The following is a 15,870-nucleotide window of genomic DNA, read 5'->3' on the forward strand; positions in this document are numbered from 1 at the left end:
CAGGATTGGTGACAAAGCGCAGCCCTGGCAGAGACCAACCCCCACATGGAACAAACTCTACTTCGTGCCGAGGACCCGAACACAGCTCTCGCTTTGAACATACAGGGATTGGATCGCCCTAAGAAGGGACCCCCCCCACCCCATACTCCCGCAGCACCTCCCACAGTATCTCCCGGGGGACCCGGTCATACGCTTTCTCCAGATCCACAAAACACATGTAGACCGGATGGGCATACTCCCAGGCCCCCTCCAGAATCCTTGCGAGAGTAAAGATCTGGTCCGTCGTTCCACGGCCGCATTGTTCCTCTTCAATCCGAGGTTCGACAATCGGCAGAACCCTCCTCTCCAGCACCTTGGAGTAAACTTTACCAGGGAGGCTGAGAAGTGTATCCCCTGTAGTTGGCACACACTCTCTGGTCCCCTTTTTTGAAGAGGGGAATCACCACCCCATTCTACCAATCTTTGGGTACTGTTCCAGACTTCCACGCTATGTTGAAGAGGCGTGTCATCCATGACACCCCCTCCATCCAAAGCTTTCAGCATTTCTGGTCGGATCTCATTAATCCCAGGGCTTTGCCACTGCGGAGTTGTTTGACTACCTCAGTGACCTCCCCCAGGGAAATTAAATCTGATTCCCCATCATCCACCAGCTCTGCCTCTAGCATAGAGGATGTGTTGGGATTTAAGTGTTCTTCAAAGTGTTCCTTCCACCGCTCAATAACCTCCTTGGTTGAGGTCAACAGCATCCCATCTTTGCTGTATTCAGCTTGGATGGTTCCCCGTTTCCCCCTCCTAAGGTTGCGAACGGTTTTCCAAAAGCACTTTGGTGCAGACCGAAAGTCCTTCTCCATGGCTTCTCAGATTTTTTTCCCACACCCACTGCTTTGCCTCCCTCACAGAAGAGGCCGCAGCCCTTCGGGCCTATCAGTTCCTCGCAACTGCCTCCGGAGACCTCCGGGACAACATATCCCGGAAGGCCTCTTTCTTCAGTCGGACGGCTTCACTCACCACCAGTGTCCACCATGGTGTTCAAGGGTACTGCCCCTTGAGGCACCTAAGACCATGAGGCCCCAGCTCTCCACCGCGGCTTCGGCAGTGGAAACTTTGAACATTGCCCACTTCGGTTCAATGTCCCCAACCTCCGCAGGGATGCCTGAAAAAACTCAGCCAAAGGTGTGAGTTTAAGGTCTTGCGGACAGTGGCCTCCTTCAAATGTTCCCAATTCACCCGCACTTTTTCCGCACACTTATCATATTACTCGCTTGGGCTTCCCAGGTCTGTCCATAGTCTTTCCCCACCCCCTGACCCAACTCACCACCAGCTGGTGATCGATTGACTGCTCCGCCCCTCTCTTCAACCGAGTGTCCAAAACATATGGCCTCAGATCTGACAACACGATTACAAAATCGATCATCGACCTTCGGCCTAGGGTGCTCTGGTACCACGTACACTTATGAACATCCTTATGTTCGAACATGATGTTTGCTATAGATAATCCATGACTAGCACAGAACTCTAACAACAAACATCCACTCGGGATCAGATCAGGGAGGCCGTTCCTCCCAATCACGCCGTTCCAGGTGTCCTTGTCATTTCCCACGTGTGCGTTGAAGTCACCCAGCATCACTATGGAGTCCCCTACTGGGGCCCTATTCAGGACTCCATTCAGGGTCTCCAAGAAAGCTGAATACTCTGAACTGCTGTTTGGTGCATATGCACAAACAACAGTCAGAGTCCCTGTACAACCCGTAGGCGTAGGGAGGCAACCCACTCATCCACCTGGGTAATCTCCAACGTAGCAGCGCTCAGCCAGGGACTCGTGAGTATCCCCACACCCGCCCATTGCCTCACACCCTGGGAAACTCCAGAGAAGAATAGTACTCCCTATCCAGGAGTACGTATCCAGAGCCAAGACTGTGCGTCAAATTAAGCCCCACCTGATCCAACTGGTAGCACTCCTCCTCCCTCACCATTTCCGGCTCCCCCTAGCGAGTTGACATTCCACGTCCCCAGAGCTGGCCTTTGCCGCCCGGGTCTGGTCCGTCGAGACCCCCGGCCTACTCCTGCGGTTTCTCAAATGGGTGGTGGGCCCAAGGGATGTAGAGGAGGGTGTCATGTCACTTCTTCTGGCTGTGCCCGGGCGGGCTCTGTGGCAAGCCCGGCCACCAGGTGTTCGCCAATGAGCTCTCCGTCTAGGCCAGGCTCCAGACGGGAGCCTGGACTTCCTACGGGCAGGGAAACAACTCCTCTTGCCATTATTTTCATGGAGACTGTGAATCATTCTTAGTCTGGCCCCTCACCTGAGTCCACTTTGCCTTGGGAGACCTTACCAGGAGCACCTGGCTCCAGACAACTCAGCCCTCAGGTTCATAAGGGCACACAAACCTCTCCACCACGATAAGGTGATGGTACCCGGAGATGCTAAAAAAAATTATAGAATGTATTTTATCACTGAACACTATTATAAGATAATAAAGACTTTACACTCTTGTTGGATGGATCAAATTAAAACAGTATGCTTTTAGTGTCAAATATTATAAGTTATTAAGTGAATTAAAGTCAATTTTCAGAAAAAGTGTTTTTATAAAAACCTGCTCTCTTACATGGTTCGTTAGCTTGAGACCTTTTTCTTGAGATGTTTTGTCCCTTATCTCAAGAATCATTGAAATATTTCTAGTTAAAGGAATAGTTCACTCAGAAATTTAATTTACTCGCCCTCATTCAAATCCATGTGACACCCGCAAAATGATAATTCTCTTATTTTGACACACCTTTTTATTGTCTCAATCTTGAATGACGTGTTTTTCTGCGGAACACAAATAAAAAAAATTGTATTGATGTAAGATGTGTAATATTCATATAATTTAAGTCAACAGGGTCCAAGACTTCCAAGCTCTAAAAATAACAAAGGTTTTATAAAAGTAATACATATGACTAGAGTGGTTTAATCCATGTCTTCTGAAGAGTTATAATCAGCTTTAGGTGTGAAACAGACCAAAATGTTACTCCTTTTTTTACTATAAATCTTTACATCTGTAGTCTCCTTGGGGCGATCATGATTTGAAGCACAATTACACTTCTTGCTTGACGCATGCACAGGAAGTTGTACACACAGAACACTTGGATTAAACCACTCCAGTATAATTAATTACCTTTACGGTGCCTTTTAGTCCTTTCTGGATCTTAATAGTGTTGAACCCCTTGACTTAAATTGTATGGATATATTCACATCGTAATTCCATTAAAATATCTTAATTTGTGTTCCTCTGAAGAACAAAAGTCATACAAGTTTGAGATGCATAAGGGGGAGAAAATGATAATTTTGTATTTTTGTCATTAGTTTAACTATTCCTTTTGCTATTTCCTTCCTTCTGCTCTTGAATTTATTTTTAACAATTTAATATTTTAACTTTTAGACCTGATGGAGGTGAAAGAGGAAAGTCAAGATCTGAAGGAAGAGGAGGTGAAACATCAGTATCAGATACCTGTTGATGTCATTATTGGAGAACAATCTTTTAGTGGCTCACAGACTGAAGAAACAAAATCAAAAACAAAAAGGAAATCTTTCACTTGTTCTCAGTGTGGAAAGAGTTTCCCACATAAAAGAAACTTAATTTATCACATGAGCATACATGCTGAAAATCCTTACACATGCAATCGGTGTGAAATGAGTTTCAAATGCAAAATATCTCTCCTTAGACACATGGAAGTTCATGCTAGAATGAAATTTTTCACATGCAATCAGTGTGGAAAGAGTTGCAAAGGTAGAAGAGGTCTTGAAAAACACATGATAATTCACACTGGAGTGGAGTGTTACGTATGCTATCGGTGTGGAAAGAGTTACACATTGAAACAAAGTTTGTATCGTCACTTGATAATTCACACAAGAGTGGGGCCTTTTACATGCCGTCAGTGTGGAAAGAGTTTCAAAAAAAAAGGAAGCCTAAATATCCATATGAAAATTCACATTGGAAAGAAGCCTTTTACCTGCCATCATTGTGCAAAGAGTTTCACAAAAAAAAGAGGCCTAAATATCCACATGAGAATTCACACTGGAGAAAAGCCTTTTACATGTCATCAGTGTGGAAAGAGTTTCACACAGAAAGGAAGCCTTAAAGTCCACATGATAACTCACACTGGAGAAAAGCCCTACACGTGTCATCAGTGTGGAAAGAGTTTCACACAGAAAGGAAGCCTTACAGTCCACATGATAATTCACTCTGGAGAAAAGCCCTTCACATGCACTCACTGTGGAGAGAGTTTCCAATTAAAAAGAGACTTTAATAACCACATTGGAATTCAAGCTAGAGAGGAAGGTTTTCATGTGCCCTCAGAATCAGAACCAGAAGGAGCTTTATTGCCAAGTTGTCTCACAGACTCAAGGAATGTGTCTTCAGTGACAGACGCTTCCAGTACACCCAAACCCAAAATAGATTATTCCTCTTGGTTTTTAGAATAAATTATTTGAATTGAACGACAGTTCTGTGGATGGTAATGCATTGTTGAAGAGAGAGGTCAACAGAGAATGGCCAGACTGGTTCGAAATGACAAAGTCTACAGTAACTCCGATAATAACCATTGGCTGGTTAGTGGTCATCGCTTTGTAGGAGTGGTGCATGAGGCTGGACCCAAAGCTGGGACTGGCAGTTTCTGGTGATTTCGGGATGGGATCCTGAGGTAAAGACGGAAGCAAATGACAACGTTAACACAGATGATTTTCATTTCATTTTACAGCAGAATAATAAATATGCAATGCAGCCCAAGTGCAGATTGAGGAAGAAACATTTTAGAGAGACTTTTCCTTGCTTTATTAGAAGAACACAAATATGTTCTTATTACAAAAGTGTCCCATACCTTTATGCCCTAACATGAGTTTTTCTCTATTAGAGAGCTTTTATGAGTTTCTGGTCCCCTTTCAGTGTTGATGTGATTAGTGTTTTCACGATACCAACATTTCAGTAGTTGGTACCAATACAGTGCAATTTCACAGTTCTCTATATGAATTTCCAAACATGGCAAAAATAATCTAATATGGTAATGTTCTATTGAATACACATTCAAAATGTTACATTTGAAAATGAATTTCAATGTAAATAATAAATCAAAAGAAATGCATGTTGTGTTTCTCAATGAAAAATGCATCGTTTAAGTGTTTTTAAGTAGGGCCCTACTGATATCTGTTGAATTTTTCTTCAAATTTTGTTTTATCTTTTTTTTATGTTTTCAGTTTAATTAAATTATCAAAATGGTGTCTAATCAAATTAATTCTTAAAAGTTTTTACGTGTGAAAATAGAACAATTTCTTTTTAAAATACTTTTAACAAGGAAAAAAAAAACTTTTCAACAAAACATTGCTTCTTTTAAAATTCTTTTATTCAGTACAACAGCACTCTTGATTGTGATATAGTGCTTATTATTATGATTTATTATTATTCAGTGAATATTATATTTTTTCCATTTTATCTTCTAGCTTTTATTTTGAATCATGCTTAAAATGTAAAAATATTAAATACTTCATAGTGTGAAAACCAAAAAATAAAATAATGTATATGATGTATTTTATCACTGAACACTATTATTAGATAATAAAGACTTTACACTCTTGTTGGATGGATCAAATTAAAACAGTATGCTTTTAGTGTGTCTGACAGAGTTGACAGATATTATAAGTTATAAAGTGAATTAAAGTCAATTTTCAGAAAAAAGTGTTTTTTATAAAAACTTGCTCTCTTACATGGTTCGTTAGCTTGAGACCTTTTTCTACAAATATATACATTTCAAATTAATTTAGTATTAAAAAATAAAAACTTGTTTTGTCCCTTATCTCGAGAATCAGTGAAATATTTCTTTTTTTAATTTTTTTATTTTTATTTAGAGAAACAGGGACAGCGTACAATAAACATTAACCTCAAGGGGAAAGATGCATAGTACCAGGTTTTAGCTCAAGAGCTAATTTCCACCCGTAGTCCCTGGGCAGGCTGATGTTATAATAAAATGCATAATACATCATACATACATGAATAATGAAATTCACATTGACCAAATAAATAATAATAAAAAATTCAAGTCATTACATGCACAACATATGTCACATGTGGGTGCAAATTTGATTTGACAAAAGCCATTTCTTTGCCAGATGTGAGAACGTGTAAAAGTTTGTACTTCTTATCAACTCTATAGGCAACATATTCCACTGACGAGAAGCCACACAAGAAAAAGCATAGTTTCCAAATGCTGTCCTGCGTTTAGGGATCCTGCATTCACCTCACACTGTAGATCTAGTGGCTCGAGCTGTTGTTTCAGGGCCCAAAGTTATAAACTCTTTTAATGGAGGAGCAGCGTTGTCATGGAGGATCTTATACATCAAACACAGGTTTGTGTGGATTATCAGGTTTTCAAAACTGAGAAATTTGTATTTTACGAGGATATGACAGTGATGGAATCGTCTAGCTTTCTTATGAATTTTTAGAGAACTTTTATATAATGACTCGAGTGGCCTGAGGGCAGATTTACAAGCCTGTGACCAACTTGTCATACAATAAAGAAAGTGTGGAACAATCATTGCATTTGAATAGGCTCCTGAGGCCTCAATTGTAAGGGAATTTCGAATATGTCTGAATTGTACCATATAAAATTTGATTGTATTTGATAACTTTTTTATGTACTTTTTAAAGCCTAAGTTCGGTTACAATATGACACCTAAATATTTTACCTGATCTGGATTTGAAATGATTTGTCCATCAATTAAGATCTTAGGGCAATTTTTTATTTTATAACGATGTGTAAAAAACATTGAAACAGTCTTATCTAGATTTAAGGTGAGGCATGAATTTTTCAGCCACAAAGACACTTTCTTCATCTCTTTGGTCAGTTTTTGAGCGACTTCTTCCGCAGTTTTACCATGTGCATATATCACCGTATCATCAGCATACATAGTAATTTTACTCTTACACACAGTTGGCAAGTCATTTATGTATAATGTAAACAGCAGTGGGCCCAAAATGGAACCTTCTGGTACTCCCATGCTGCAAGGTCTTAAGGATGATTTTGTATTGTCGACCGCAACACATTGTTGTCTGTCATTAAGGTAAGATTGAATCCATGCTATTGTGTTTGTGTCAAGAGAAAAATCAGTTAATTTGCTGATGAGAAGCTGGTGATTAACTGTATTGAAGGCCTTTCTCAAGTCCAGAAAGACCGCCCCTACCACACCTCCACCATCAAGACTGGATTTGATGTCTTCTAGTAAGTAGCAGCTTGTTAAAGGAATACTTCTGCCAGAAATTAAATTCTGTCATAATTTACTCATCCTCATTGAAATCCATGTGACTTTCTTTCTTATGCAGGACAAAAAAGGGGAAAAATAGTAATTTCCCAGGTCTTCATCTCAATTCTCGGTTCATAGAGACTCGCTTTAAATCTTAAAATAGATCCCTAAAGTGTCAAAAGATGTCCATGTGGTTGGTCATATTTCAGTCTCATCAAACCATACTAATTGTTAAATTCATGTTTATGTCACACAAACAATATATGGTATATAGAAATAAGTTAATCTTTTAGCTTTTTGAAGCTTTTTTGAATGGAAAAAATACCCCAAATAGTTCACCGCAAAATGATAATTCTCTTATTTTTACACACCTTTTTATCATCTCAAACTCAATTTACTTGTTTTTCTGCAGATCACAAATATTTCTGTAATGAGATGAAAGATGTGTTAATATCCATATAATTTAAGTCAACAGGGTCTAAAACTTCTAGACTAGAGTGGTTTAATCCATGTCTTCTGAAGAGTTATAATCAGTTTTGGGTGTGAAACAGACCAAAATGTTGCTCTTTTTTTTATTTATTTTTTTACTATAAATCTGTAGTCGACATCTTGGTTCGATCATGATTTGAAGCACAATTACACTTCTCGCTTGACACATTCAGGACGCTGTACACACAGAACACTTGGATTAAAACACTCGAGTCAAATTAATTACCTTTACAGTGCTTTTTAGTCCTTTCTGGAGCTTAATAGTGTTGAACCCCTTGAATTAAATTGTATGGATAGATTCATGTCGTATCTCCATTAAAATATCTTTAGTGTTCCTCTGAAGAACAAAAGTAATTTTTTTCAAGTCAATTTTATTTGTATAGCCCCTTTCACAACACACATCGTTTCAAAGCAGTTTTACAGAATATCAGCATTAACAGACGATAAAACTGTAATGTCTATAAAGTCGATTAATCATCGTTGTGTAATTTAGATTAAATACGATTCTTAATCATGTTTAAAAATAATTAAATAATAATTGTATTAATAACCCCAGTGAGCAAGCTGTAGGCGACTGTGGCAAGGAACACAAAACTCCATAAGATGTAGATTAATGGAGAAAAATAACCTTGGGAGAAACCAGACTCACTGTGGGGGCCAGTTCCCCTCTGGCTAACATCATGAATATAATGTAAATATTACTTATGTATAGTTCAAATCATGGTTTAAAATGATTAAACTAAGTAAGTGTTAAGGGTCAGTGTTTAAACATCGATTGTGTTTGAACTGTAAGATTAATGACCAATGTCTTTGAAGTCCATCTTGATTAATTGCAGAAGTTCACATAGATGCAATTGTCCTTGTTAATTGGCTGATGAAGGCTTTTGTTGGCAATTGTTAGTCTAAGCATTCCATTTCAAGATCGTAGTTCATAAATAGACCGAGGTGATGCAGGTTGGAGTTGGCATCAGTTCATCCTCTGAAGTCCGTCATAATAGATTGAAGTGATGTTTGGCTGGCACCGGCTGCATTTAGTCATCATCATTCAGCGACATGTAACAGTGGAGTCCAACACGAAGCAGGAATGGAGCTGGATGCAGCCGGTTCTGGTGACCTCAGGATAGGAGTCCCGAGGTTGAGACATGGAAACAAATAAAATAATATAAGCATAGATGCCATTAAATTTATTGCAGATTTAGAGATCATGCTCAATATTTCTGGCCAGAATTTTGCGATCTTAATGAACGTGTTGGAATATAGCATGGTAGAAGATCACTTAAGTACTGTGGAGCTAGACCATTCAAAGCTTTGTGCGTAGTTAACAGAATTTTTTAATGAATACGGAATTTAACAGGTAGCCAATGTAACGATGATATAATGGGGCTAATATGATCAAATTACTTGGTTCTTGTTAGCACTCTGGCTGCTGCATTTTGAACCAATTGAAGTTTATTTATTGATCTTGCTGGACATCCTCCCAGTAATGCATTACAATAATCTAGTCTTGAGGTCATGAACGCAATAATTAGTTTTTCGGCATCAGCAACAGAGAGCATATGCCTTAATTTAGCAGTATTTCTTAGGTGGAAGAATGCTGTTCTACAAACATTTGTAATTTGATTTTCAAAGGACAGATTGGTATCAAATATAACACCTAAGTTCTTTGCTGTTGAAGATGATGTAACAGTACATCCATCTAGAGTCAAATTATATTTTAGCGGCTTATTTTTAGAGTGTTTTGGTCCAATAATTAGAACCTCTGTTTTGTCAGAATTGAGTAGAAGGAAATTTCTGGCCATCCAATCGTTTATTTCATTGATACGCTCTGCTAATTTTGAGAATTGTGAAATCTTATCAGGTTTTGAAGAAATATAAAGTTGTGTATCGTCAGCATAGCAGTGGAAACTTATTCCACGATTCCTGATAATATCTCCCAGGGGTAGCATATACATGGAGAAAAGCAGAGGCCCTAAAACTGATCCCTGTGGCACTCCATATTTTACTTTTGTTTGGTTTGACAATCCCTCATTTACATAGACAAAGTGGTAGCGGTCTTCTAAATATGACCTAAACCATGCTAATGCAACTCCACAAATTCCAACATAATTCTCCAGCCTATTCAAGAGAATGTCGTGATCTATCGTGTTGAATGCAGCACTAAGATCTAAAAGCACTAGAAGAGAAATGCAGCCGCGATCAGATGATAAGAGAAAGTCATTTGTAACTCTGATAAGTGCAGTCTCTGTCCTGATTGAAATTCTTCATATATACTATTTCTCTGTAGAAATGAACATATTTGGGAGGATACTACCTTTTCTAGTATTTTTGACATAAATGGGAGATTTGAAATCGGTCTATAATTAGCAAGTTCTCCAGGATCAAGTGGTGGCTTCTTAATAAGCGGTTTGATAATTGCCATTTTAAAGTTTCTTGGGACATGTCCTAAGCATAGCGAGGAGTTAATGATATTAAGAAGAGGTTCTGAGATTACAGGAGATACCTCTTTTAAGAGCTTAATTGGTTCTATCAAACAAGTATGACAGAGAAAGATTGAAGTTGCACCTGAGGAAAATTATTAGGCACTGTTTTCTGAGGTGCTATGACAGATGATTGCATAATTCCAATTTTATTTCTGATTATTTCAATTATATCTGTAAAGAAATTCATGAAGTCATTACTCTTGAGCTGTGACATAATATCTGGTTCTGTTGAGGCTTTATTCCTAACCAATTTAGCCACAGTACTGAATAAACATCTAGGATTGTTGTGGTTATTTTCTATGAGTTTACTAAAATATGCTGACCTGGCAGCATTTAGTGCCTGTCTGTAGTTACAGACACTATCCTTCCATGCACCAATACTTCTAATTTTGTATTTTTCCACATGCGCTCCATTTTCCGAGCTGCTCTCTTGAGAGCATGAGTGTGATCATTGTACCATGGTGCAGGGCTTATTTCTTTAATTTTCTTTAATCGAAGTGGGGCGACAATATCAAGGGTGCTAGAGAAGTGTAGGGTGTGAACAGGTCAGGTTTAGGGAATGTACAATTAATATTACTGATCGAAATCAATGATTAGTCATACAGTGTGACCCGAACACCCATACATGTAAAAACGCCCCAAACGGGCTTATATAGTCCAAGAGTCTGCTTCAAATATATATAGATAATTAAACACAACGAATTATGATTAATTAGGAATATACATCATATGCAGACAGGCTATATTAATTTTAATAACACCTCAATGAAATTGACCCGTGAGGCTACAGTAACCAGTCAGTTAGATCCACTGAACCACTTTATTTGGTACTTTTGATCAATTCTCCAGAGGGGTTATTCCTAGTTATAAGCTCACTCATCAAAAGCACGTTAACTTACTTTGATAATATCAGCTCATAGCTTAAAATCGCACATTAAAGAGGCTTTGTTTTGTAACCAACACACACAGACAATTACGCGTATAATTGAGTTTAATACAAGGCACTATGATATATCAGTGCAATTGACAAACATACATATAACACAGAATAAGCATAAAATAAACGAAATAAATGCAGTAAGGGAAAGTGAAGAATTATTGGAGGTATGGCAAACTTATTACAACAATTAACCCTTTAAGAGCCAGCAACTGGAATTACACACTTTAACGCGTTGGAATTTCAGGTGAAATCATACTTGCACACTAGACCTTTGTGTTGCTTGAGCGAGACTGCGTGTCCTCGTGGTGTTCTTGAGACAGAGGACTTCGGTGCGGTGTTTCCAGAGCGTGGAGTTGAAACTCACTTGAAGAGGAATTGAAGGGTTGTTCCGAGAAGTTCGAAGCGTCTTAGGAATACTTGTTGAATAGTTGGCGAGTGTTCCGGAGGGTTGCAGAAGATCGGGAGAAGAAGTGAGAGATGTAAGATGGCTTGAAGAGGTACGGGAGAAGAGGGTTGAAGTAAGCAGCAAAGGAGTTCGAAGACAAGAGTTCGAAGATAAGAGTTCGAAGAGAAGAGTTCGAAGAGAAGAGAGTGAAGGTCCGTTGTTGGTGCAATTTATGCCCTTAGAAAATGTGTCCCACCTCTCATTGGCTCGACCAATAAGAAGAGTGGAAGTTTCAGGCGGGAATTTGGTTTATTGCCCCTTTGTTCGGTCACGGCTCATTTGCATACTTCATGATTTAGTCAGACCTTCGCTTTGAACAACTCAAAAGATGGTAAAAACCTAACAGAACACAGTTCTACGGTTATCTTATATGTATATTCCGTTAGGACACATCGTAAGGTTTAATTTGATACCAAGAAAAATGTGTTTGGTATCACTTAAAAGGAATATACACCCTTGGGCTGTTAAATATGAAACCTCAGGGTTTAAAACTACACACATGTTAAACCATTCTACTAGTTTTGATCTAACACCAAAATGCACAGCACACAGGGATTAAAACACTTTTCATTAAAAATAAGCCCTTTTAGGCTTTATGGGAAAGGCACACACATTTGTAATTCAAAGTTCCACATGGTTTTTCCTCACATGGTAACACGAGGATGTCACATGTGTGTGTGGGGGGTGGGGGGGTGGGGCATCACGAGGATCCTCTGTCAATAGTTGGATTGTCTCTCTGACAACAGTTCCTCGTACTAACACAGACCATTTCCGTGATCTTACAGAGGTCCTTTTGTCTCCAAAATAGCCGAGTCCATGATTCTCCATTCATTGATTCCTCCAGACGCTACAGTCCCCTTTTTAGATCAGGTGGCGTCCCTGTTGGAGACATCATCGGACGACAATCATCACAATGGCGGATGGCAGGTGAATCATGAGGGTGTTGTAGTAGGTGGTTATTCGGACGGAGGGCTCAATTCGATGAGGTTCAGAGTGGTCTCTGTTGTGGTCCCCTCTTTCCGGGGGTTCCGTCGGAAACCTACGGACATGGCTTTCGTGAGCTTGGCTGTGGATGTTTGCATCTCGTTGAGCCTCCTGTACAGGATGAAGGCCAGGCCTAGTGTCAGGAGGTGGCTGATTCCCATAGAGATGCACAGCGCAGTGTCCGCTGCGGTCCAGGCTCGGACAACAGGTGAGGTGGTCAAGATGGGCATTCGAGACAAGGCTTGGAGGGCTGTGTCGATTGGAGCAATGCCAATTAACTGGGAGCCCTCTCTTTCGATCCATAGTTCCAGTTCTGGATCTAGGGTGAGGTTTTGATTCTGGAAAAAAAATGGGATTTCCAGTTCTGTTTCGTACTCTTCACCTGGGAGATGGTATAGTGCCAGGTCGTCGAGGTGGAGGATGGCACCTTTCGGGACTTGAATCCACATGCTCTGGTTGGGCAAGGTGAGGCGGTGGCGGTGTCATGCTGGTGCGTAGGTGAGTGTGCGCTGCTTGCACAGGAGTGTTAACGAGCCACCTGTCAGCCTACGATCTCGGCTTGTGTCTCGGTGACTTGAGTCGCGAGGCTTGGCATCGTGCGGGCAGCGGGTATCGCTGCCCAGGTGTTGCAGCCCGCAGATTCCGTCAGTGTTGTCTCTGAGGAAGGGTTTGCTGGGGCAGAGGTAGTGAATGTCTTTGGTCAACGTGCACATGTGCAGATTTGGGGCCAGGTACAGCCGTGGGTGGCTGTCGGTGGTAGGCCACCACGTCTGGGGTGTGGATCTTTATGTGTGTGTTACTTTTCCAAAACCCGATGTTGACAATGTCCTTGAGTCGGTAGATTTGGCTTGACTCTATGATGGGTAGGTTCAGGAGAAAACCCACTTCCCTCTGCTCAGGATTAGACATAGAGTGGGATGGCGCTACCCAGAGAGTAGGCAAGGTGTAGTTGTAACGGGTCAGTCGTTGTGGTGATGGCGGAAGCCAGCACGGTTTATACAAGGCTTAAGGGTATCAGGTGCGGTGGAATTCTACCCATGGCTAGGCTGTCAATGGAGGAGCTCACCTCCGCAGCATGTCTGTCATCAGGGCTGTGACCAGCTGCGTTTGAGCGAAGTCATTCTGGAAGACGTTGAACAGCTGTTTCATGGAGCTCACTGGCTGGTTCAGCAGAACGCTGTGAGTGTTAAGAATTACCACAGTTCCTCTCAAGGTCTTGCCGATGGTCTGCAGGGATGCACTTTGTGTGGTGAGTTGCTCTTTTAGCTGGGGTATCTCAGTTTGAATTTCGGCCACATGCCGCCTCACGGTGGCTAGGTTCACTGCGTTGACACTAGACATACCAATGTTAAACAGAGTTCCAACGGCAGCGGCAGCTCCGAGCAAAGCTCCCAGGAACCGTTTGGAGCGGTGGTTGTGTCCACCTAACTCCGCTTGTGTGGCAGTCATTTTCTCAAGTTGGTTGAGCATGTGCGTGACATCGGCCTCAGCGTGAGCGAGGGAGTCCTCGGTCCATCGGGCACCTGCCCAGCTGTATTGGGCTACCGCGCGGGGGTAGTGGGCCCGGTAGACGTTGCGGGGGTCGAGTCGAACGTACAATTTCTGGGTGTGGGTCCGGCAGTTGGTGATCAGGAGTCCCGGTTGTTCCCTCAGGACGATGCCTGATGCCGAACCGGGTGAGATGATGTCCGACTGCTGTTGACTTCTGGTTGACTGGAGGCACAGGATGGCGAACCACAGCAGCATCCTAGTAAGGGCAAAAAGGGATAGAGACAAGGGGGTCAGCGAGGGTCGTCCTTGGTAGTGCAGGACGGTCTTTCGACTCCTAGGATGGAAATCAGGTTAGTTTGCATTGGCCCCTCCCCGTTTTTCCCTGTCAGCCATATGTCGTTTTATTTGATTACGGTGGACCCATTTGAGAACCGGCTCTTTCTGTCTCCGGTTTAGTTGGATCCGGTACGCCACCGGGGAGAGTTTGTCAATGATCTCATGGGGTCCTGTCCAGTGGGGCAGTAATTTCTTTGACAGCCGATGGGAGGCTGTGCGGGATGGCTGAATGAAGTTATAATACCAGACCCTGTTGCCCACGTCCAGTTCTTGGTGCGATGCTTTTTGATCATAGTATGCTTTCTGTCCTTCGGCACTCTTTTGAAGCTGTTGCTGTGCAAAAGCAAATGTTGCTTTCAGGTGCCGGTGTAGCTCGTCGAGGTACTGGTGAGTGGTGCAGGTTGTGACAAGGCTGGAGTCTCCTGGCTGATACAGCAGATGCAGTGGCAGTGTCATCTGCCGCCCAGTCATTAGTTCGAAGGGAGACACGTGAGTCGAGTTCTGCGGGGTGGCTCTGAGAGCCATTAGCACCAGCGGGAGTTTTACATCCCAGTCCTTCTGATTGGCAGACACATACTTCTTCAACATACTGACCACGGTTCGGTTCGATCGTTCCACTTGGCCAGATGAGATTGGATGATGACTGACGTGTAGTTGAACTTGGACTCCCAGGAGTTTCCAGATCTGTTGCATAATCTCAGCCGTAAAGTGAGTGCCTCTGTCTGAGTTGACTCTCAGGGGCAGTCCGAACCTGGAGAAGATGTGGTTCATCAGGAGGTATGCAGTGGTCTGGGCAGTGTCGTTGGGTGCTGGAAGACACTCTACCCACTTTGTGAACTGGCACACGACTGTGAGGAAGTATTTGTTGCCCCTCGTCGACCTGGTCAGAGGTCCTACCCAGTCAATTTGGAGGTCTGACCATGGGAATGTGACTCTCCTGCGTTGCAGTGGAGCTCTGTGGTTTGGGTTTGCCGGTTGAAACTGGCAGCAAACCAGGCATTCTCTGACATATTCTGTCACATGTTCCTGCATGCGGGGCCAGTATGCCACTTGTTTCAGTGTCTCATAAGTGGCTCTGGCGCCGTGGTGCCCGGCACATGGTGCGTTGTGGGCATAACTTAGCATGACCCCCCTTAGGCACTGTGGCACCACGAGCCTTGGCGCTGTGATGTCATCAGGTGCATACCACAAAATGTTGTTTATCACATGCAGCATGTGCTTTATGTCATGCAGTCGTCTGAGGCATGGGTCGTCAGTGAGGTCAGACGGCGCTAGAGGGTGGTTGGTGGGGTCAGAGAGGTGGTTCAGGAAAGTCTTTATGGATGTGTCAGAGTCTTGCATGTCCGCTATGTGGTTGTTTGACATCTCGTGAGTCAGCGTTAGAGGCTGTGAGGGTGGCACTGTTGCAGGGAAAGTTCGTTTGCTTCGGGTTATCACT

At 42.1% G+C, this 15,870-nt stretch overlaps 1 protein-coding gene across 4 annotated transcripts in view; it reads left to right on the top strand.

Moving 5' to 3' along the window:
• LOC127649572 (gastrula zinc finger protein XlCGF8.2DB-like) overlaps positions 1–5,152 on the top strand; it is a 125,340-nt gene extending 120,188 nt beyond the window's left edge. For all 4 annotated transcript variants that reach the window (XM_052134748.1, XM_052134749.1, XM_052134746.1 and 1 more), the window contains exon 3: positions 3,417–5,152. In XM_052134748.1, the coding sequence (XP_051990708.1) occupies positions 3,417–4,459 (1,043 nt within the window). In that variant the 3' untranslated portion in view covers positions 4,460–5,152. The remainder of the gene's footprint in view (positions 1–3,416) is intronic.
• Positions 5,153–15,870: the final 10,718 nt, after the last annotated feature.

The sequence above is a fragment of the Xyrauchen texanus genome, chromosome 9 (genome assembly GCF_025860055.1).
Source record: "Xyrauchen texanus isolate HMW12.3.18 chromosome 9, RBS_HiC_50CHRs, whole genome shotgun sequence".
NCBI classification, from domain to species: Eukaryota; Metazoa; Chordata; class Actinopteri; order Cypriniformes; family Catostomidae; genus Xyrauchen; species Xyrauchen texanus.